We start from the raw sequence: 24,336 nt of genomic DNA, 5'->3' as shown, positions 1-24,336 counted from the left end.
CCTGAGTGCTCCTGGCCCTCCCAGCCCTCTCCACCCTGACACAGAGGCGGGGGTATTTTCACATGAGTTCCACTGAGCATCTGATGGCTGAGGAAGAAAGTTGCATTGTCTTATCTGAAAGCTCTGCCTTCAGGGTTAAGGAGCTAGTCATGCACTCAAGCACTATGCAGCAATAATGACCACAGCTCTCAATGTGATTGTTGGGACGGAGGGAGCTAAAGTTCTAGGAGAATCGTAACCCTTTGCCCTCTACCAGTCTTGTGGTAAATAACAGATGGCAACTGAAGACAGATAGCAGATCGCCTTCCAGAGAACTTAGGGTCTCATCTGCCCAGGTGTCATTCGGAGAGGTCAGTCTAAGCCACACTCCATTCATTCCACTTGGTTCAAACAGACACTGAATATCTGAAAGGCAATGATTAACTATTGAAGGCAAATTCTAAGGGTTCTGAATAGAGAGAGATCGGGGTACACTGGAAGCCACTCTGTTCACACTGTCTTCCAATTCAGGCTCTGCTGGGCAAGCATCTGAACCCATAACACGTCACTCCCTTGTACCAAGGGGTTCTGCGGGGGGCAGCCCCAGTGCCAGCAAAATGACTCACTGAGGAAATAATATGCTGATTCTGGAACTGACTTGCAGGATTGAGGGGTACTGATCAGAAACTGCCTGTCATCATCTATGTACTCTAGATGAATATAAGGCTTCAACCAGTTGATTGAGTGTGAACCTCCTCGTGCCTGACCTCACGATGCTGTGAAGAATGCTATAAACCGAGGCTTATACTCTAATTAGGAAAACCAGACTTACACAAATGAAACAATTAGGGAATAATACCACACAGAACACTATGACACAACAAAAGATACAGTAAAGCCAATGTAATGAGTTATCTGAGGAAAGCACTATCAGGAAAACAATAGTTACATTTGAAAAAGAAAAAATAAGGAGGATATGCCCAGTAATAAATGAAAAGAGCCATCCCATTGGACTGAAATCTTTCTATGTCAGTGCCCCATGTAGGAGTATTTAATGGAGTAGAATTATGTTTTGTTTGTTTTTGTTTTTGTTTTGTTTTGTTTTTGAGACGGAGTCTCGCTGTCGCCCAGGCTGGAGTGCAGTGGCTGGATCTCAGCTCACTGCAAGCTCCGCCTCCCGGGTTTATGCCATTCTCTGCCTCAGCCTCCCGAGTAGCTGGGACTACAGGCGCCCACCACCTCGCCCGACTAATTTTTTTGTGTTTTTAGTAGAGATGGGGTTTCACCGTGTTAGCCAGGATGGTCTCGATCTCCTGAGCTCGTGATCCGGCCGTCTCGGCCTCGCAAAGTGCTGGGGTTACAGGCGTGAGCCACCGCGCCCGGCTGAATTGTGGTTTTAAAGTGAGGAGCTACAGATGATCTTCAGGCTTTGTCAGGATTTAGGAGATGGCAATGGAATGCTGAGCCCCACCCAAAGGAAACAGATCCCATGTAAGAGAGGGCAGGGCAGGGCTGTTTGATGAGTATGGTCATTAATAAGATCAAGAAGCATGATCCAGGCATGGGAAAGGCGGAAAAGAGAGGAAAGGGGACCCTACAGATCCCCTGAACAGGCAAGAAATCAGCATGATGCTTCCCCGAAAAAAGCAAGCAAACAAAAAACTGGCAGAAGCAAGATACACAGTGACAGGGGACCGGAGCTGTCCAGGCATCTGCTGGGGGCCTCATTTGGCTCAAAGCAGACGTGCTAATTAATCCTTAATTTGCCTCAATGATAAACTATCCTCTTTCCTTTTTTGGTTGGGGTTAATAAACTAAACCTGGGAAGTGCTGCAGACCTAATCATACATAACTTGATGACATCTGTCTTGGCTTCAGAGAGAGAGAAATCAGGGCCAGAAAATAATAACACTCAGCATGTTGATTAATGGCTGTATGTCAAGTTGAAGGGAGGTCTTTATTAAGCACTGATCTGTCCTTGTCTCCGTCCCATTCAAATGTTTTATCACTAAGATGAAAATGCAGAAGGCAGACGCCATAGAGTCTAGAAGGTATGGTTAATACATTAAATGAGAAAATTAGTATTCAGAAAGCATTCTTCTAAAACAATGGGCTGAAACTAGCAAGATGAAATGTATTAGGGATGCATGGAGAGCTCTGGAAACACTCAGTGCCCAAGCACACGATTGTGAAGAGGGATCTGACGGTGTGTCCCATGAGGAAGATCAAGGGGACCGAACTGTCTGAAATCTCTGCCTGAACTGCCAGGTCTGTGTGGCTGGCCAGGAAGACAGCAGAAACGCAGGCAGCAGTCAGGCCCCCTGACGCCTTAGTCCACAGATCACAGCCCACGCCACACTGGTCAGACCCCATTTGGAAGGTTGGCTTTTGTCACGGGAACTCCATTTTGAGAGTGACATTGAAGACAAAGTAGAGCATATTCAGAGGGAGCTGAGGCATCTGCACAGAGGGCAAACTCAGTTGGAGCAGTGCAGTCTTAGGCGTGATAAGTACCTTTGGAAATCCCAAGGGCTGTCAGGTGGAACGTGTTCTATGCAGCTCCAGGGGAAAGAAGGAAGATCAGTGGGTGGAGTCACAGGGAGATGGATTTCAGCTTTGTATGAGGAGGAACTTTCTAACAGTTAGGGCTGTCCAAAGCTCCAACAAGCTGACCCATGAGATAGGGAGCTCCCTGCCATGGGGAAGATTCACTCAGAGGCCATGAGACCATCTGTCATAGATGTCGATAAGGGGAGCTCTGTATCAGGTGGAAGTTTGCCCAGATAACCGTAAGTAATTACTGGATTGATTGATTTCTAAGGAATCCTTTGCTTTTATGAATATACCTGAAAGGCTTTGTAGAAGAGATAAACTTGAGCAGGTCGTACACTAACCGCATGTTTTTCTTCCTAACATGCGGACTCCAGTACAGAGAGGGGAAGAAACTAAAACCCAAACCTAACTACAACAGTGTGGATCTCTCCGAAGTGGAGTGGGAAGACCAGGCTGAATCTGTGAGTGGGGAAAATAGGGGGAAGGGAAGCTAGTTTAGCTCTACATCCAACTAAATACGTCAGCTGTGTGGCTGTGAGCCTTGAGGTCACTCTGTTCCTGTCAGGCAGAACAGGTCCATCCCAGAGCCTTTCCAAGACAGGCAGAACAGGTCCATCCCAGAGCCTTTCCAAGACAGGCAGGACAGGTCCATCCCAGAGCCTTTCCAAGATCAAGCCACAAGCAATGCCTAAAATGAGCAATTCTTTTAACAACTATAAAAATATAACAATATCTTCTTGATCACAAGGACTACTGAGGCCGGATGAGATCACGTGTATAAGCTGCAGAGACTGAGTTTTAGTGATGTTTTAGCCTGGCTTTTGATCGCAGTATCTCATCCTAGAGGAAATTGTGTCCCAGCAACTTGGCACTCTGTACCCCAATGCATCAGTCTCCACTCGGCAGTGGGATTTTGGGGAATGCCTGGAATTATGAGCTAGATGGAGCTTAGAGTCAGGTCCATCTTCCCTCCTGGTATCTCTCTCAGAGGACAAAGGGAAGAACCAAACGTGTTTCTGGGGATCACCTCTAGTCTGGTCCGAAGAACTCCATACTTTCACCCTCGCCTGTGAGCCAAGGAACTAATGTCATTGTCTTTCCTCCTGAAGCTGAGAACAGCCATGATCAACAGGGAAACAGGTACTCTCTCGATGGACGTGAAGGTTCCGATGGATAAAGGGGTAAGGAGCTAGAAACAGAGCCAGGGCGTGGCCTAGGAAGGCATCTTCATTAATTGGGTTTGGAGTAGTGACGAGGGACCCGGACTTAGCCTAATTATAGCGAAGCGTTGAGTGCTTGCTGCACCCTAATGCGGGTCCATTAGGGAGTACACACAGGGTGTGTTGGCCCCGGAGAAACACCTAGCCAGGGAATGACAGGATTGCTCATGCAACGCTTGGCTTTTGGGAGACCGCTGAGCTGGGCAGAAGGCTGGCCGAGGCATTTACAGCTCTTTTTTCCTCCTTATGCTGTCTGCTGCTACTGGCCCTTTTGTTGTTTATAATGAAAAGGGGAAAAGTGACAGCTAATTTTGTAAATGGTAAGCAGCTCTTGTGAAATGTTATACAGGAAGAGTTTGAAAATATTCACTATTCCCTACAGCTGATTTTCATCCACTGTAACCCCAGAGAGTTAGGAATCAATACCCTCATAATCCCACTACTATCTTTACAGCCTGTGCATCATTTGTGAAAGATCATTTCATCTTCTCACTTAAAAGGTTCCAATGTGTCTACTGATTCTGCATTGTCCCTTGACATATTTACAAATGTCACCTCCTCCCTCACAGCCACCCCCACCTCCTCCTCCCCTGCCCATCTGCCTCAGCTGAAAGAACACAGGCATCTGCCTGCAGCAATTAGACCCAAGTTCTTCCACAACACAGACCTCCATGAAAGCCAAACAAGAAAGCACAGGGAGAGACAAGGAAGCATCCCTTTTAGGCAAGACTGATTTTCACTGGAACCAGTGTCGGATTTTGGTGGCATCTGCCTGGCTTTTTGTAAGCTCTGGGCTGAGAAAGGCCTCCTTCAGGCAGACTGGGCACTATAGTGAGGTCAGATCGCCAGTGGCAGCTGTTCCTTCTCCTGATCCAAAAGAATTGGCCAGGTGCAGTGGCTCAAGTCTGTAATCCCAGCACTTTGGGAGGCTGAGGCGGATAGATCACAATGTCAGGAAATCAAGACCATCCTGGCTAACACAGTGAAAACCTATCTCTATTAAAAATACAAAAAAATTAGCCGGGCATGGTGGTGGGCGCCTGTAGTGCTAGCTACTCGGGAGGCCGAGGCAGGAGAATGGCGTGAACCCAGGAGGCGGAGCTTGCAGTGAGCCGAGATCACGCCACTGCACTCCAGCCTGGGCAACAGAGCGAGACTCCGTCTCAAAAAAAAAAAAAAAGAATAGAGGCTTCTTCCATAGGCCCCCACCTTTATGCCAGCCAGATTCCTGTTCAGATGTATAGATGAGCTCTCACGTAGCCCAGCACGGTCACAGCACTGAACCGACAATGAAGAATTTAGTATGCTTATGGCACAGGACAGCTTAAAAGTAGATCTGAATGTGGCTATACTGTATCTAACACAGACTGACACACGCAGTGGGTGTGATTCTCTTCTACCCTTTCCCCCAGTGCCCAGGGATCTCGTGCTGCTTTTAAGCTTCTCAAAGCCATTGAGGCAGAGTCCTAACCAGATGCAGCAGGCCGAACTTCTGAAACCTCTGCCCATCCTTTCAAAGTTTGTTCATTGCCACTAATAAACCATCTGGGTTATATATTTGCAATTTCACAAAGGCTTCCTGACATACGGATGCTTCCTCGTAAAGAACGTTCAGTGAGGATGACGATGATCATGACCATAACGGACGTTCCATAGCACTTAGGTGTTTATGTCTCACTGCTATTAGCACAGCTAATAATAATGGCAGCAACTAACATTTATAAGAAACTGGACCGGGCGCTTTCAAATATTCACTCATTGAACACTCACAACCTGAGGGTGGGCCTATCCTACCCCCATTTTACAGATGAGGATATTCAGAGAGGCTAAAAACTTGCCCAGCATCACCCAGATGATCAACTGCAAAGCCCACGTGTAACTGCTCCTAGATGTCCCATTCGTAACCACTGCTGTAGAAGGCCTTCTCTGTAGGACTAGCCCTGAATTCTCAACTCTCCAGCCTTAAAGGTTTCCCAAAATTTGCTTTAGCATAGCATTTCTATTCCACCTTGAACATTCATCACCTTCTCCTCTCCCTCTACCCCATTCTGTCACCACTCAGCCTTCCTTCATCCTTCATCTCTTCACCCTGACCCCAGGAGCCGGGCAGCCTCCACCAGGGCATTTTGCTGGTGTGGGGCCGCCGAGGCAGTGTCTGACTGTCACTGCTCTGATGTCTTAGGCTGCCACGCATCCCCAACGTGGCTGCACTTTCTTCACTGCCAAGGGCCCTGTCTCCCCCACACAGCTCTCATAGAGCCATCCAACTGCCCCATGGTTGGCCTGCCTGGTGATCTATCCCAGCCCTCCCTGTCAACTCAGTGGTGCGTTTCAACTTATGAGCTTGTTTCTCAGTAGAAACTGTCTCCAGGTCTAGGTCTAGGCTGAGGAAAGCTTTCTTAAAGCCTTGTGGGAGTATCTGTGACTGTTCGAGCCATCCTCCCAGCACATGGCCACCTGCTGTGTTGTTCTCTCCAGGGGATTTTGCAGGTATCCTTATTTTCCACAGATCACCAGCATGATTTAGGGCAGGACTCACAAACCCAGAACCTATGGGGCCAAAACTTGTATTTGTTAAGAAATGCAAATAAGCAGACAGGCCTCTGTGCAGGGGGCTCTGGGAACTGCGGCAAACTGGAGAGAATACACACCATCTGCAGGAGACAGCTAAGACCCATGTTTAAATGTGTGCAACTAATTCCAAAAATGTTAGAAACACAACCTGGGCCAACATCTAGGATGTTCAACTCGTAAGAAGCCCAGCTTTGGCCGCAGGCCTCCCATTTGCCACTTGGATGGCAGGGGTTTTGTCCCAAATTGCAGACCAGTGCCAGGTGCCACAGTTTCTAACCCATCAGCAGCACGCTGGCCAGACATCCTCAGACACGGTTCAAAAGAAGAAAGCAACTGAGCACAGCATCCTGGAGTCTCACCTAGGGCTCGTTCTGTTATTCTCACGTTTCTGATCATTTCAAACAATTATTAGCAATGGGGGAGGGAAGGGGCAGACAGTGTTCCTTCCTAGCCTTTGCGTTCTTCCAGATTAACTGCACTGACTGGAGTCCACACATGTATATGCACACACACACATCAGTGGCACACGTGCATTGTACACACATGCCAGTGGCACACACGTGTACACACCAGCAGCACGTGTGTACATACACCAGCAGCACACACGTGTACACACACCAGTAACACGTGTACACATGCACACACAGTGGCACACATGTGTACACACACCAGCAACACACACATATACACGCATCAGCACACATGTATACACACATCAGCACACATGTACACACATACTAGCAACACACACGTGTACATACGCACACACCAGCAGCATACACATGTGCACACACACCAGCAACACATGCATCCACACCCATCAGCAACACACATGTATACACACACACCAGCAACATACAGGTGTACACACACCAGCGGCACACACGTGTACACACACCAGCAACACATGTGTACACATGCACACACCAGCGGCACACGTGTACACACACATACCAGCAGCACACACATGTACACACCAGTAACACGTGTACACATGCACACACAGTGGCACACGTGTGCACACATACACCAGCAACACACACATGTATACACACACCAGCACACATGTATACACATGCACACATGCACACACATGTACACACATACCAGCAACACACACGTGTACATGCGCACACACTAGCAGCATACACATGTGCACACACACCAGCAACACATGCATCCACACCCACCAGAAACACACATGTATACACACACACCAGCAACATACAGGTGTACACAACCAGTGGCACACACGTGTACACACATCAGCAACACGTGTACACTTGCACACACCAGCAACACACACGTGTACACACACCAGCACGTATGTGTACACATGCACACATCAGCAGCACACGTGTACACACACAGCAGCACACATGTGTACACACACACACATCAGCAGCACACATGTACACACACACCAGTAACACACACGTGTATATACACACACACCAGCAGCACACACATGTACACACACACCAGCAACACATGCATACACACACACCAGCAACACATGCATACACACACACACCAGTGACACATGTACACACACACCAGCAACACACACGTGTACATACACACACCAGCAGCACACACATGTACACATCAGCAACACACATGTATACACGCACACTAGCAGCTGGCATGAAGAGCAGCTTCGCCTGGTCTTCCTCCAGTGCCCTTGAATCCCTGCGCCCTGGATTTCAGGAACACAGGGCTAGAGTACTCTGTGACGTGTCTTACACTCTCTCTTTCTCTCTCTCTCTTCCCCTCACATTTTTGTCCAGCAGGACTCAGTCTATTAAAGGAGCAGATTGCTCTGATACCTCTTTACTCCCAGCCTCATCTTCCAGACCTCTCTCGTTCTCTCTTTCTGTTAACGGAATTCACAGACCCCCCCCTCCCAACCCCCACACCCCTTCTCTCTTCCTTTTACTTCAGCCTTAAAAGGTGATCTCAACGTTCATCTGAGTAAGGTGTAGGTTGACTAGACTCACCCTTCAGCAGATAACAATTATAAACTCTGAACAAAATACAAGGAACAAAAATAGAAAGGCACTTGAAAGTAACCAAAAGCAGGCAGCAACAACCCTTGAATCAAGAGAACTGCATTGGGTGCGATACACTTTTAGATGGCTTTTTTTCCAAAGGGTACTCCCCAGTCTGTCTGGAGTGCAACAGCTAGAATTCAAGCAGAAGGCTGCAGCTGTCACCGTGAAGTGTCAGAGAACAGAATTTGGGTTTCCAGAGTGTCTGGAAATGAGGAGGGCTAGCCCAAAAGCAGGGAGGCTAGACCGCAAATCTGTATACAAACTCCTCTCCAATTCCTGGCTGACTCCTGAACCCTGCAGACACAGGGGAGCCTCGAAGTGCCCCAGTGGAATACGACACTGGAAAGCCGAAAGCAGGATTTCAGAGCAGGATCTCAACACGGGATCTCAGCTCTTGCACGTGTAGTAGGGACAGTTTGGAGTGTGAGTCACACAGAGGTGGAGGGACTTGATAAACACCTCGGGATTTCCTTTGAAAGCACAGAAGAACTACACCTTAGGAGTAAAGACTGTCCTAAGACCAAAAGATTCACTCTAGGCCTAAAGGTGAGACAGACCCACCCAAACAAAATGTGAATTCAAGCCTCTATACACTCAGTTCTTATCAACCAATCATTTAACTACTGCTTAATATAAAAACACTCTTCAAAGGAAGACAAGAGTATCTATGGCCTATCCCTCAAATATTCGGTATACAATAAAATTGTTATGATCCAGCCATTAGAATTAGAATGACTTTAGTGCAGACATTGTAACTGTGCACAAGGAATTAAAGGAAAAGATATTCATAATGAGGGAATAGATGGAGAATCTCAGCAGAGAAATGGTTAGGGCTTGGTCAAAGAACAGAGCCCCTGTGAGTGATATGAATGTAGGATTTTATTCTAGGGATTAGACCTTATGAAATTGTGGGAGCTGGTGATGAAATCTATGGAAAGCTGGTGTCTGCATCCAGTGGTGAGCTTGAAGTCACTGTAGGTCAGCAGGACCAGCAGTTGGGAAGGAAATCTGGATGAGATGTGGAAGAAAGCAAGAACGAACTGGAACTCCTGAGGAAAAAGAGGAATCCCTGGAAACAAACTGAAACCCACATCTGTCACTCACCAACACTACCCATAAGGATGGCAGATGACCTGCAGGCGGAGCCAGTGCCCTCCACGAGGAGCTGCATCCTCATCAGGCTAGGTCTCAGGGAAACTAGAGGAGGAGAGCCAGCAGCGGGTGGCTTTGAATCTGGCTGCGGCCCCATGCCAAGAAAGCACAGCAGTAGGTTACAGCGAAGAGTGGCAGAGCCTGGTATTCTGTGCGGACTTCAGTGTGCAAAATGGCTGCCGCTGCACTTCCGTCCACAAATCTCACACACGCTTCTCTCTGGCCGACCCTGACTTGAAACCACACCGGACATTGAGTCCAGAAGTGTAGTTCCAGCTTAGCTAATTTGACACAGTACAAAATCATTATAAAAACCAAACGGGAATTTTTTCTTGCTTTAGACCTGCTCTTCAACTGTGTATATTTAAGGTGCATAGCATGCTGAGCAGTCATCCCTCAGCATCCATGGGGATTGGACCAGGACACCCCACAGATACCAAAATCCGTGGATGCTCCAGTCCCTTCTGCTAAATGGTGTAGATTTATGTGTAATCTATGCAGTCCTTCCTAGTACGTTAAATCATCTCCAGACTACTTATAATACCTAATGCAACGTAAAGCTACATAGCTAGCTGTTACACTGTATTGTTTAAGGGATAATGACAAGAAAAAGTTTGTACATATTCAGTACAGATGCAACTATCCTTTTTTCTGGAACACTTTTTGATCCACAATTGATCGAATCCAGGGACGTGGAACCTGTGGAGATGGAGGGCCAACTATGCTTACTTTGATATACACAGTGAAGTGAAGAGATGACTACAGTCAAGCAAATTAGCATACCCACCATCTCATATAGTTACCCTTGCTTTAGCGTGTGGGTGGTAAGGGCACCTAAACTCTATGCTCTTGGCCAGTTTCCAGTATACAATACAATACAGTACAACGAACTCTAGTCCTTATGTTGTACATTAGAGCTCTAGCCTCAGTCATCCTAGATAACTGCAACTTGGTACCTTTTGACCAACGTTTTTTCATTCCCCGCCTCCCACTGTGCTTTCACCTGCTGCTAGTAACCACCATTTTTCTCTGTTTCTATGCATTCCATTTTTATTTTAGATTCCACATATAAGTGAGATCACGCAGCATTTTTTTCTGTGTCTGGCTAATTTCACTTAGCATAATGTGCTCTAGGTTCATCCATGTTGTAGCAAATGGCAGAATTTCCTTCTTTGTTAAGGCTGAATAATATTCCTTTGTATTTATACGCACCACAATTTCTTTATGCGTCCATCAACAGATACTTCAGTTGTTTCAATATCTTGGCTATCAATGGTGCAATGAACATGGAAGTGCAGATATCTTTATGAGGTAGTGATGTCCTTTCCCTTGGGTATATGCCCAGAAGCAGGACTCCTGGGTCATATGGTAGTTCTACTTTTCATTTCTTTAGGCACCTCCATATTGTTTTCCACAGTGGCTGCACCAACCTACATTCCCACCAACAGTGTACAAAGGTTCCCTTTCTCCACACCCTTGCTTACACTTATTTCTTGTCTTTTTGGTAAAAGCCATCCTAAGAGGTATGAGGTGGCATCTCACTGTGGTTTGGGTTTGCATTTCTCTGATGATCAATGATGTTGAGCAGCTTTTCACATATCTGTTGGCCATTTTATGTCTTCTTTTGAGAAAGGTCTATTCAGGTCCATATTTAAATCAGATTATTTGGATGTGTGGGGTGTTTTTTTGTTTTTTTTGTGTGTGTTTTTTTTGCTGTTGAGTTGTGTGGGTTCCTTATATATTTTGGATATTATAAAATATTTGCAAACCATATACTTTATAAGACTTTTATGTCCCTTATAGAATGTGCAAATATTTTCTCCTAATCCATAGGTTGCCATTTCATTTTATTGATTGTTTGCTATGCAGAAGGTTTCTAGTCACTTTTTATTTTAGCTTTTGTTTCTTATGCTTCCAAATGAAAACTTTAAAACCGAAAATTACCACATCTGAGATGAAAGCTTTACTGGGTGGGCTGACTAACAGGTTGTAGAAAAAAGGGACAGTGAACTTAAAGATAGATCAATAGAAATTATCCCATTTAAAAAACAGGGGGAAAATGGGGGAAAAGACAGAGAAAGAAATAGAACTTCAGCAACCTGTGAGATGGTATCTAGTGGTCTAATGACATGTTCTTGGAGCCCTAGAAGGAAAGGAGAAAGACTGAAGCAGAAAAAAAGTGTATTTGAAAAACTAATTGGCAAAAATGTCCTGAATTTGATATAAAACAGCAATCTACAGATCCAAGAATCTCAGCAAACCCCAAGCAGGATAAAAAGACAAAGAGAACCACACCTGGGTACTTCATAGTCCAGTTACTAAAATTCAAAGGTACAAGAAAATCTCCAAAAAAGCTAGAGGAAAAAAGATGCGTTACATAAAGAGAAACAATAAGACTGCCATCTATAAGAAACAACAAAATAACATTGTTAAAGTGTCCAGAGAAGAAAAAACTGTCAACTCAAATTTCTGTAGAAAGAGAAAATACCCTTCAAAAATAAGGATAATGTCTTCAATAAGGACATTTTCAGGCCAGGGCAGTGGCTCATACCTGTAATCTCAGCGCTTTGGGAGGCCAAGGCAGAAGGATCACTTAAGCCTAGGAATTCGTGACCAGCAACCAGCCTGGACAACATAGGGAGACTCCATCTCTACCAAAAAATACAAAAAAAAAAAAAAAAAAGGAAATTAGCCAGGTGTGGTGGCATGCGCTTATAGTCCCAGCCACTCAGGAGACTGAGGCGGGAGAATCACTTGAGCCCAGAAGGTTGAGGCTGCAGTGAGCTGTGATCATGCCACTGCACTCTAGCTTGGGCAACACAGTGAGACTATGTCTCCAAAAAAAAAAAAAAAAAGACATTTTCAGATAGAAGGAAACAGAGGTTTCATTACTATCAGACCAGCAGCAAAAATGCAAAAATGCTTCAGAACATTCTTAAGGCTGAAATAAAGTGACATCAACTGGAACTGGGGTTTACAGGAGAGACTCAACCATACTGGAAACGATAAATAACATGGGTTAATAAAAGATTGTATTTTATTTATTCTCTTAATTTCTCAAAAAGACAACTGACTATTTAAAGCAAGTTTCGATGTCGCATTGTGGGGTTTGTAATATATGTAAGTGTGAAATATATGGCAACAGTAGCACATAGCAGAGTTATCTCAAAATTTTAAAGTTAATTTGACATTGAAAAAAATTAATCAATCCGTGCAATTTATTACATTAACAGAATAAAAAAGAAAAGACAGAGGGTAATCTCAATAGATGCTAAAAGAGCATTTGGCAAAATTTAACAGAGAACAGAAAGAAACTTCTTCCCTCTGATGAAAGGCATCTATGAAAATCCTGCAGCTACCTTTTAATGGTAAAATATTGAACACTCTCACCCTAAAACTGAGAACAAGACAAGGAGGACTTCTCACCACTTCTATTCGGCCTTTCACTGTACCTCCCAGCCACTGCAGTAAGGCAAGAAAACAAAATAAAAGGCACAAAGACAAGGAAGGAAGAAGTAAAACTTGCCTTCATTCATGGACAGAAGTATTGTTTCCATAGAACATCCCAAGAATCTAGAAAGCAAACACTAGAACTAATAGGTAAGTGTAGCAAGTTCACAGAACACAATTTTATAAAAATTAATTTTATTTGCATATATAGCAGCAAACAGAAAATGGTATATATTTGGTCCGGGAATGCCACCGTCCCTCAGGCCGGCCCTCAAGCCAGCGCCCCGCCGCCGCCTTCCCATGCCCCGGCTCCCCGGCTCCCCTCGTCTCCCGGGCTGCCTTGCGCCGTGGAGGCCCCGGCTGCCCCTGGTGGTGCTGCTGCTGCCGGGCCTCGTGCATGGTGCATCTGCAGTGGACGCGGTGAAAAAGGGCAACGGGACAGCCTGCATCATGGCCAGCTTCTCTGCGGCCTTCTCCATGAACTATGACTCTAAGAAGGCTCTAAGCACGTGGCCTTTGACCTGCCATCACATGCAGACAGTGGCCCTTGCGGTAAAGCGAACACTTCCCACCCCAGGCTGGTGATGGGTTTTGGAGGAGGACAGACACTGACCTTCCATTTCCCAAGAAATGCAACACGTGACGGCGTCCAGCTCACGAGTTTTGTTCACAGCTTGTCAGACACACACATTTTCCCCAGTGCAAGCTCCGAGGAGATCAAGATGGCGGAATCTCTACCAGGTATCAAGGCACCCAGGTCGGCATGACCAGCGAGACCCTCAGGCTCCGCAGTGCCCCCATCCGGGCCCAGCTTTCCAACAGGGAATAAGATACAACTACGTTTGTGCGTCAAGGGAGAGACGCGCCGCGAGCAAGACGCACCCGCCCCGCCAGGGGGCCGCGAGCCGCTGCGCCCCTCTGCGAGGGTGCAGCGACGGCGGCTCCCACTGGACCTGCCAGCCCGGGCCTGCGGCTGAGCCTCACCAGAGCGGAGTGACCACATGACGGTGACCAGACCGTTCCACATCAGCCTGCGCAAGACCTCACCCACCTGGGCGCACCGTCCTGGGCTTCCAGTGCGGGATGAAGGCAGGTTCCAGCCGGATTTTCCTACGAGTCTCGCTCTGTCGCCCAGGCTGGAGTGAGCGGCGCGATTTCAACTCACTGCAAGCTCCGCCTCCCGGGTTCCCGCCATTCTCTTGCCTCAGCCTCGGCTCACTGCAAGCTCCGCCCCCCGGGTTCCCGCCATTCTCCCGCCTCAGCCTCGGCTCACTGCAAGCTCCGCCTCCCGGGTTCCCGCCATTCTCCTGCCTCAGCCTCGGCTCACTGCAAGCTCCACCTCCCGGATTGAGGCCATTCTCCCGCCTCAGCCTCCCGAGTAGCTGCGACCACAGGCGCCCGCCGGGATCCCACTTTTAAAGCTGCCAACGACTGCCTGCGAGCACTGCAGGCCGCCATGGGCAGTTCCTACAGGTGCGAGGCCGGAGCGTGTCCGCAGCACGAGGCCATTTTCAATCAACATATTCCCAATGTGGGGCCAGGCTTTCAGGGTGGAAGGCAACCAGGTCGGAGCTGCGGAGGAGCGGCTGCTGGACGAGAATAACATGCTGGTCCCCGTCACCGTCCGCGGCTCCCTGGCGGGACTGGTCCTCCCCGTCCTCAGTGCCCACCTTGTCCGCAGGAGGAGGAGCCACCCGCACGGCAGCAGGCACAGAGCTGCTGGGGTCTCTGCTCATCTCCCTGGGCTTAGGGTTCTGAGGCCGAGGCACGCTTCCTGGCAAACGTTTCTCAAATGTGCTTCATCAAATGTGATGTTCATCTTGCAGCATTTGCTGTACACAGCGGAGTAACTATGGAAATGACGGTGTAAATTTTGCTAACTGGGTTAAATATTTTGCTAACTGGTTAAACATTCATAACCTCTAAGGGAGGGTGGGAGTGCTTCTCAAAATTGGCACTGGCTCCATTGTCATTTGACTTTAAAATGTCCAGGGTTGGTTTCTTCAGTCTTTACTGCACTCAGATTTAAACCTTACAAAGGGAAAGTCTCCGGCCTTCACGCTTAGGAGCCTGAAGGTCGGCTCACTGTTAGGCTGACATGCTCATGATATTACAAACAGTAGAGAGGGAAAATCCTAAGACAGAAGAACTCCAAAGATAAACGGGCCTGGCTGCCTTTTAAAGATGAACTGAAGCACTCCAAACATTTATCTTTGGACAGGATGCGCCTGGCCACACACGGCTGGCAGCCACGTTCCAGCAAAGGCACCTGGTGGCATGTCCTCGGACGTTTCCGAAACTCTGCCACTCAAGGGCTGGCACTTTTTAATATAGGAAAATTGGGTTTTTGTTTGTTTGTTTTTTGTTTTTTGTAAAGTGATTTTCAGTCTTCTGTTGACATTCAGGGTGATCCTGTTTCTGCGCTGTGTACAGTATTAGATAGATGCTGTCTCTACTGATGTGTCTGCTGTGGCTTGGGAGGATTGTACACAGGACCAGCTCACATAATGCATTGCCTATAACAATGCTAACAAAAAGTCTCTTTCTTTAAAAAGGCAAGAAAAAAAAAGAAAATGAAATATTTTAAAGTTCCAATGACAATAGCATCAAATAACATAAAATACTTAGGAATAAATTTAACAAAGGTATATATGACCTCTACACTGAAAACTACAAAACATTGCTGAAAGAATATCAAAGAAAAAAATAAATATAGAAAGATATAACTATGTTTATGGGTTAAGATCAGTATTGTTAACACATTCATTCCCCCAAATTGATCCAACGCAATCCCTAACAAAATTTGAACAGACTTCTAGGAAGAGACAAGCTGGTTCTAAAATTTATATGAAAATGCAGAGGACATAGAATAGGCAAAATTATCTTGAAATAGAAAAACAAATTTGGACAATTCACAGTATCTGATTTCAAAACTTACTATAAAGCTACAATAACCAAGTTGGGTGGTATTGACCAAAGAATAGACAAATGGGTCAATGACCTGAACAGAGAACCCAGGAATAACCCAGACATATATTATCCATTGATTTTTCAATCAAGACGCCTCTGCAAATCACTGGAGAAAGGCAATCTTTTCAACAGATGGTCCTAGAACAACTGAATAAATGTATGGGGGAGGGGAATCATTGAGCCATAGCTCACACCACACACAAAAACTCATCTGATGAATCATAACCCTCACTGTAAAAGCTAAAACTGTAAAGCTTTTACAAGAAAAAATAGGGGAAAATCTTCTTAACCTTAGGATATGCAAAGATTTCCTAGACAAAAACACAGAAAGCACTAAACATGAAATAAAATTTGATTAACTAGATTTCATCGAAAGTAAAAGTTCTGCTCTCCAAAAGGCACCAATAAGAAAATGAAAAAGCAGACAGACTTGTATCCAAAATGCATGAAGAACTCCTACAGAGCAATAACAAAAAGACTAAAACCCAGTAAAAAAAATGCTCAGAGTACTGAGCAGACACTTCATAAAGGAAGCTATGCAAAGATGCTCAACATTATTAGTCATCAGGGAAATGCAAATCAAAACTACAAGATTGAGCTGAGCACCGTGGCTCATGCCTCTAATCCCAACACTTTGGGAGGCCGAGGTGGGCAGATCGCTTGAGGCCAGGAGTTCGAGACCAGCCTAGCCGACATAATGAAACCCCGTCTCCACTAAAAATACAAAAATTAGCTAGGCACGGTGGTGGGTGCCTGTGGTGCCAGCTACTCAGGGGCTAAGGCATGAGAATTGCTTGAACCTGGGAGGCAGAGGCTGCAGTGAGACAAGATCTCACCACTGTACTCCAGCCTAGGCAACAGAGTGAGACTCTGTCCAAAAAAAAACTGCAAGATTCTGTTCACCCTCTCTATAATGGCTAAAATTTAAAATACTAATAACACCAAATACTGGCAGCGATGTGGAGAAATTGGAACTCTCAGACATTGCTAATAGGAGTGTAAAATGACAAAACACCTCTTGGAAATTGGCAGTTTTCTTATAAAGGTAAACATACATTTACCATGTGATCCAGATTCCATTCCTAGGTTTTTACCAAGAGAAATGCAAGCACATTTTCCAGGATATTTATGGTAGCTTTATTCATTGTAGCCCCAAAGTAGGAAAAACCAAAATATACCAAAATATCCATCAATCGGTGAGCGTAGAAGCATCCTGGGCGGTGTCCACACACTGGGATACTACTCAGTAGCAGAATGGAACAAACTACCGGACACACAGCAATATAGACAGATGCTGAAAACATTATTTTAAACAAACAAACAAAAATGTTTGTGTGTGTCATACCATAAGAACAGGCAAAACCAATCTATGGTGACAGAATCCAGAACAGAGTTAGCTTGTGAAGGAATGGGATGGGATGGATCAGAAGGGGTAGGCAGAGAGACTGGAGAGGCTGTTCTGTATCTTGACGGGGTGGTAATCACATGGCTGGATACATGTATCGAAGCTAATTAGGTTATATGTGTAAGATCTGTGCATTCCACCCTTTTCTTCAATAAAAAAAAGGTAGGCCAAGCACGGTGGCTATGCCTGTAATCTCAGCACTTTGGAAGGTCGCGGCAGGCGGATCACCTGAGGTCAGGAGTTTGAGACCAGCCTGGCCAACATGGAGAAATCCTGTCTCTACTAATAATACAAAAATTAGCCAGGCGTGGGTGGCACGTGCCTGTAATCCCAGCTACTCTGGAGGCTGAGGCAGGAGAATTGTTTGAACCCAGGAGACAGAGGTTGCAGTGAGTCAAGATCGCACCACTGCACTCCAGCCCAGGTGACCAGAGCAAGACTCCATCTCAAAAAAAAAAAAAAAAAAAAGGTAAAGATAAAAAGATGATCTCCAGTTCTGACACTCAAGCCAGCTGCTCCTTGGAGCACAGGGCACCCGACTCCCCCAAGACATCTTCCAGGACATCCCATGACTGCTGCAGTGGAGAGAAGCTGCAGAGAGGGTCTGACTGGGCAGAGGAGCAGGAGGGCATTGCCAGGGGATGGGTCCAGTTTTGAGAACAGTGCATTCTGATTTGGCATAAAGCCAGTTTCCTAGAGAAAGCAAGGCTTTTGTCACCATTCTCTCCCTCTGTGTCCCTTCTGACACCTCACTCCAATTTCCAAAATCAGACAAGGAAAGTCAAAAAGAAGTAAAGGGAATAAGAACAAGTCCTGAGCCAACTGCAAAATATTTGCCTTTCCCAATGACACGAACTTGTGTGGTGGACAGGACAATCCACAGAACCTCAGCACCCCAAATGCACCCTCACAGAAGCCTCGTGCAAGAGAGGCCATGGACAATTACAAATGAGAACACGAAGGCTTAGAGAAGTGAAGTAACTTGCTCAAGCGCACACAAGTCAAAAGTGGCAGAGCTGGGCTTCAATCCTGGTTCCTCTAAGCCCAGCCAGGCCCTTAGCCACTTCTGTACTACCTGATGTCCTAGTTTATACAAAGTAAACCAAGGCTAAAAGATGGCAGCTCTAAAAGAAAAAGGAAGTTGTGAAAGGGGCCCATGGCCCGGTCACGGATGACAGCGGAGGGAGAATGGTGCGCCCCTTCTCCCTGGGCGTCTTTGAGGGCAAGGAGGTTTAAGTGGATTGTGTATGTATACATTGGCTCCAGAAGTTCTTAGCACACACTCACGGCCCCAGTCTCAACCCTCTAGGAACCCTGGAGTCATGGTCTACATCGGCACTGCCCAGTATAGCCACTAGCCATATTTGCTAACTAAGTTTAAATTTATGTTAACTAAAATCTAAAAATTCAGTTCGTTGGCCACACATTTCAAGTGCTCAATGCTGCTTAGGGACTACTGTGATAGGAGTGCAGGTCCAGACCGTGATCCTGAAATCCAGGCCACGCCCCAAAGGGCTGCAGTTTGCTGCATCGAGAGGATCTGCCTATGGGTGTCACTAGGATGAGCTGTGCAGGGGGTGGTGAGGGAGGAGACAAGAAGGCGGGGGACTGTACAGTGGCTCGATGAAGACCCCAAGAGCCCTGGGAGGAGGTGGGGGCTGGGGGCCGCTCTTCTCTGCATAAGCACTCTTTCCTTGTCTACTCTTTCAGAAGCGAGTTCTTTTCCTGACCAATGACTACTTCTTCACCGACATCAGTGACACCCCTTTCAGGTGAGGGACACAGGCTTTATTTGCAGGGGGTGGGGGTTGAACATGAATACCAGCAACTCATATTTAGTTGGCAATTTTGTGGTCATAGCAAAAGACCCAGGTCAGCATTCAGGAAACTTGAGGTCTAGACGTGCTTTGCCAGTGTAGCCTAGGATGCAGGTTCCAGAGCTAAATTGCCTGGACGTGAACCCCAGCTCTACCATTTACAGGCTGTGTAAACTTGGTCAAGTGTATGGTCTGTGCTCTGCTCCTGTGGGCCCCAGGCGAGCTCTTCAGTTGCCACTGTTACTTCACTGTTCCTCAACATCCATCAGCCAAGCTGCCTTAACAGGCCACTTCCCCCAGGGCAGTGAGCCCTGTCTCTGAGAAGAGGCTCTGAGGTCCAGCGCTCTCTGCTTTACTGAAGCGTCACCTCTGCCTCCTACAACTCTCTTAACAGGCCTTTGAATTTCACTTAACCTCTCTGTGCGTTAGATTTCGATCTGTAAAATGGGGGTAACAATAACAGCTGCTTCTTGGTGATGTTGTGAAGATTAAGTGATATCATCCACTTAAGATCCTAAAGCAGTGAGAGGATCAAATTGGAAGATCTCAGGTTCCATGTAACTGTAGAAATATTTGACTCTAGGTATTAGGCAGGTTAGGAAACAAGTGGCCGCTACCTCTGAATTATCTGACTTCTCCATAAAGCCCTGGTTCCCAGCCCTGACTGCTCATTGGAATACCTGAGGAATTATGTGAAGTTGCCACTTCCCAGGCTTCATCCAAAACCCATTTTTTTTGAGACAGGGTCTCACTCTGTCTCCCAGGCTGAAGTGCTGTGGCACAAACAACTTACTGCAGCCTCCACCTCCTGGGCTCAAGCAATCCTCCCACCTCAGCCTCCCGAGTACCTGGGACAGTATAGGAGTGTGCCACCACACCACACCAATTTTTTTATTAAAAAAAAATTTAGAGTTGGGGTCTCACTGTGTTGCCCAGGCTGGCCAGACCAATTTAATCAGAATTTCTAGGGGTAGAGCCCATGCACTCGCATCTTTTAAAGCTCCCCAAAAAAGTCAGACATCTAGCCAAGGCTCAAAACCGATGTTCAGCCAAACAGAGTAAGGCGCAGCAGGACTCTCCAGGTGGGAGAGGGAGCTCCTGTTTGTAGGACCCCCTGTGGAACAGAGACTGTTCTACATTGCAGGGGATCCCTGTGAGGTTCAGGACGTCCCTTGATGAAAATGGGAGCTGAGAGCGTTCTCGGTCTACAGAATGGCCAGGGTCCTGCTCAGGAAGGGAGGCTGCTGGGAAAATAGATGCCCTGCCTCCGTTCTGGAGGGGATGGCTGCAAGGCCAGAGGCAAAGAAGGGGGTGTGAGGAGCACACCACTCGCCGTGGGTACAAAAAGCCCATACACCTAGTGTTGGTGAGGGCAAGGACAAGACCCTGGAGACAGGCCGGCGTCTCTGCTGCTAAATGAGTGTCTTCTCTTCTCTCCCCACAGTTTGGGGGTGGTGCTGTCCCGGGGCCACGGAGAATACATCCTTCTGGGGAACACGTCTGTGGAAGAAGGTGGGTCGGCACCAGGGTCTGAGGGACAGTTAAGTGGAAAATAAGGGACTCTCACAGGACACAGGGCCAACCCCAACCAGAGCCAGTGTGACAGCCTCCCTGTTCCCAGGCTCCAGAGCAGCCTCTCAGAACAGTGCTGCCAGGTGGAGAGGGGTGTGTGTGTCCCTGGCTCCCAGGGCATGCAGGATCCATGGGTCAGTCATCAAACCAGCAGAGCCTGAGGCCTGCCAGCTGCACTGCCAGGTTGCAGGAGGCCTTACTGGACTGGGAGGTCCGTCAAGGCAGTATGTTTTTTAAACAAAGCTCAAAGCTGAAACTCACTGGGTGGCTATTTCTACAATTGGGACACACACACTCATGGAAGTGGGGGAGCATCACCCTGAATGTGGACTCTGGTTTCAGGCCTGCACGACTTGCTTCACCCAGACCTGGCCCTGGCCAGCGACTGGTAAGTGAGGAGTGAAAAATGGGAGGGAGACAGGTGGAATGTTTTGAGATAACACTGACTTTCCTGGTTTCAGGATCTACTGCATCACAGATATTGACCCGGACCACCGGAAGCTCAGCCAGCTAGAGGCTGTGATCCGCTTCCTCACCAGGGAGGACCCAGATCTGGAGTGTGAGTGCTGGCCACCCACTGAGGCGAGCTTTTCCTCTGGGGCCCTGAAGCTCAGGACTTTGCCAGGAGAGGTGGGAAGACAGGGGGAGGCTGTTGCACAGCCCTATCCCAGTAGCACATGGATGGCTTAGATCAAACAGGGAGATTCCCAAAGAAAAAGGCATAGCCATCCTTACCACAGGGCTAAGCTGGTATTTAAGCATCCTTGGAATTGTGGTGACATGTATGGATCCCCAGGTCAGGGACTGGGATCTTTTTCAGCCTCTATCCACCAAGCTCTGTTAAGGGTCAGAAGAGAGCACCATTCAGAGTCTGTCAGTTTTTTCCCTACCACTGTCTAGAAGTGGACCTCTGGGCAAATGGCTGCCACTCTTCACCAGAAGTCCTCATCTCCACAAGGGGAGCATTTGGCCAGATGACTCAAAGCCTGTGGGCTGTGTTTTCTAAGCCAGTTCTTCATGCTAACCTTGCTCACCTCTTCCAGGTCTAGGAGCCACAGGTGCTCCTTGTCTTGCAGCTGTGACACTTCAGTCTCTGCTCCATGGTCCCATGGCCTTCTCACCCGCACTAATGCGAGTGGTGAGCTCATTAGGCCACATCCTTAGCTTGCTCCTCCTTCTTCCTCTTTGGAAGAAAGAGCAGGTCATCCTGTCACATAATTGTCACCCCCATAAGAAGACTGCCTCCCATGCCAACCCAACAGGGCACTTATTTACTTATTTATTCATTTCATCAACAAATCTGTACTGAGCTTGCACCCTGTGTCAGGCCCTGGGGTAGGCATTGGAGCTACAAAGATAACCCAGACAAGGCCCTTGCTTTCATGGCACTTACATCCTAGTGGAAAAGCCAGGTGATAAGCAAATAAGCCTACATATGTAGATATAAGTTGTTATAAATTGTGATAAGTGCCATGCACACAATGCTGTAGGAGAGAGAAATAGGCCTGCTTTAAAGGAGATCCTGCTAAGCCACTTGTGTGACTGTTTTGTGACACTACCTCACCAAGGTGAGGAGGATCTCCTTTGGGGGGTGACAAAAATATTTTGGAACTAAATAGAGGTAGTGGTTGTACAACATTGTGAATGTACTAAATGCTACTGACTGAATTGCATACTTTAAATTGGTCAGTTCCGTTTTATGTGAATTTTACCTCAACAAAGATAAATTTTTTAAAAAAGAGAGGAAAAAGAAAGAGCCTCCATGCAAAGGCTGGGAAAAAGAACATCCAGACCAAGGGAAACAGCATGTGTAGGGGCTCTGAGACAAGGAGGAGCTTAGCAAGGTCAAATTCACAGAACTGGCTAGAGGCAGTGGCTCACACCTATAATCCCAGCACTTTGGGAGGCCAAGGTGGGCAGATCACTTGAGGTCGGGAGTTCTAGATCAGCCTGGCCAATACAGTGAAACCTCATCTCTACAAAAAAATATAAAAATTAGCCAGGCATGTGGTGTGCTCCTGTGTTCCCAGCTACTTGAGAGGCTGAGGCAGGAGAATTGCTTAAACCTGGGAGGTGGAGGTTGAAGTGAGCCAAGATTATGCCACTTTACTCCAGCCTGGGTGACAGAATGAGACTCCATCTCAACAACAACAGCAAAAATAAATTCATGGAACTGACCAAAGGCCAAGATATCTGGATGATTAAGGAGCAGAGGAGGAGGAGTTGAGATGAGGGAGACTGAAGATCCAACCTGAGGTCACTGAGGGTCTCCTAGGTTCATCAGATGTTACAATTGGAAAGAGCCTCAGATATCAAGCTGTTGTACTTGCATATATTTTGGAGTTGAGAAAGTGAAGACGGACAGAGGTGAGGTGGCTCCCTCACACTCACAGAGATAGTTTTACATGTCCCACAGACACGTACATGAAGCACATCTTCTTCCCTGAACTTTGGGTGGGTGAGTTGTGTTCATAAGCATGGAGGAAGCATATGACCTGGTCCCTTGATGTTTTGCATCCAGGTGACGAGGAGCTGGTCCGGGAGGTGCTGTTTGACGCGGTGGTGACAGCCCCCATGGAAGCCTACTGGACAGCACTCGCCCTCAACATCTCCGAGTAGGTCCAGGTTCCCAGGGTCCCAGGCCCCAACCGGCCCCCGGAATTCCCTTGGCTGAGTCAGGGCCCCTCTCACCACCTGGCTGGTGGCTTCAGAGAGCACCCATGTCCTGTGGCCTAAGAACAAGTGCAGGTCCCCCTGGGCACAGGACTAAATCCCCACTCCAGGATAGTCCCATTTGGACAGCCCCTTTCTCTGGGTTGGACTCCAGTCATGAGACTTCATTGGCCAAAGTGCCCCTGGCCAAAGAGCAGTTCCAATAGGTTTCCAGCAGGTAAGGTCACGGCACCAATGAACTTGACCTTGGTTTTCCCAACCCCTTAGAAGTCCTTGCTCCCTTTGCTGGTCTTTTCCTGGTACTATCGTGTTTAGTGGCCTGGTAGAAGGAAGATGAGTGGCATGTGAGTGTGAGTGTAGGGCGTGTGTGTGCCCATGAGTGCTGGGGGGAAGGGTAAGGTATTAATGAGGTTAATGTCACAGTGGGCCATACCTTGCTCCTGAATAGGAGGATTCAACATTGTGAAGATGTCAAACCTCCCCTAGACAGTCAATAAATTTAAGGACATAATTAGATACTAGAAAATTAAATGTTAGTTTTTTAGTGCTATCCTTATTATTAAAGAAAACCCCTACAGAATTTTATAGGGACAGTCTCTTACTGAAAAAAGCAAGATGTGGAATGCTACCACTCCACATAGTATAGTACGCTACCTTTTCTGTAAAAAGGGGGTGCCATAGTATTTGTGTGGATTATATAGATAACATCTATAATCTATACACTATCTACACAAGGCTAATCAGGAAACATTCCTCATTAGCTGTTTCTGGTTAGAAAATGGGTAACTGAAACAGGGATGGAAGGGACACTTTTCACCCTAACGTGTTGGTGTAATTTTGAACCATATGAATATATGACCTATACAAAATTAAACTAGAATAAAGAAAGAAAAAGAATCTAGTGGGCCAGGCACTGT

The 24,336-nt window shown here is 46.9% G+C and overlaps 1 protein-coding gene across 1 annotated transcript in view; it reads left to right on the top strand.

Moving 5' to 3' along the window:
- The window catches only part of CACNA2D4 (calcium channel, voltage-dependent, alpha 2/delta subunit 4), a 139,908-nt gene that overhangs the window by 50,101 nt on the left and 65,471 nt on the right, over positions 1-24,336 (top strand). Inside the window, exons 17-23 of the mRNA XM_011967152.1 lie at positions 2,907-2,993; positions 3,642-3,713; positions 19,068-19,129; positions 20,619-20,686; positions 21,089-21,134; positions 21,208-21,305; positions 23,268-23,361. Coding sequence (XP_011822542.1) covers positions 2,907-2,993; positions 3,642-3,713; positions 19,068-19,129; positions 20,619-20,686; positions 21,089-21,134; positions 21,208-21,305; positions 23,268-23,361 — 527 coding nt within the window. The remainder of the gene's footprint in view (positions 1-2,906; positions 2,994-3,641; positions 3,714-19,067; positions 19,130-20,618; positions 20,687-21,088; positions 21,135-21,207; positions 21,306-23,267; positions 23,362-24,336) is intronic.

This window comes from Mandrillus leucophaeus, unplaced genomic scaffold (assembly GCF_000951045.1).
Source record: "Mandrillus leucophaeus isolate KB7577 unplaced genomic scaffold, Mleu.le_1.0 Scaffold79, whole genome shotgun sequence".
NCBI lineage: Eukaryota > Metazoa > Chordata > Mammalia > Primates > Cercopithecidae > Mandrillus > Mandrillus leucophaeus.
This window is presented reverse-complemented; position numbering and strand designations above follow the sequence as displayed.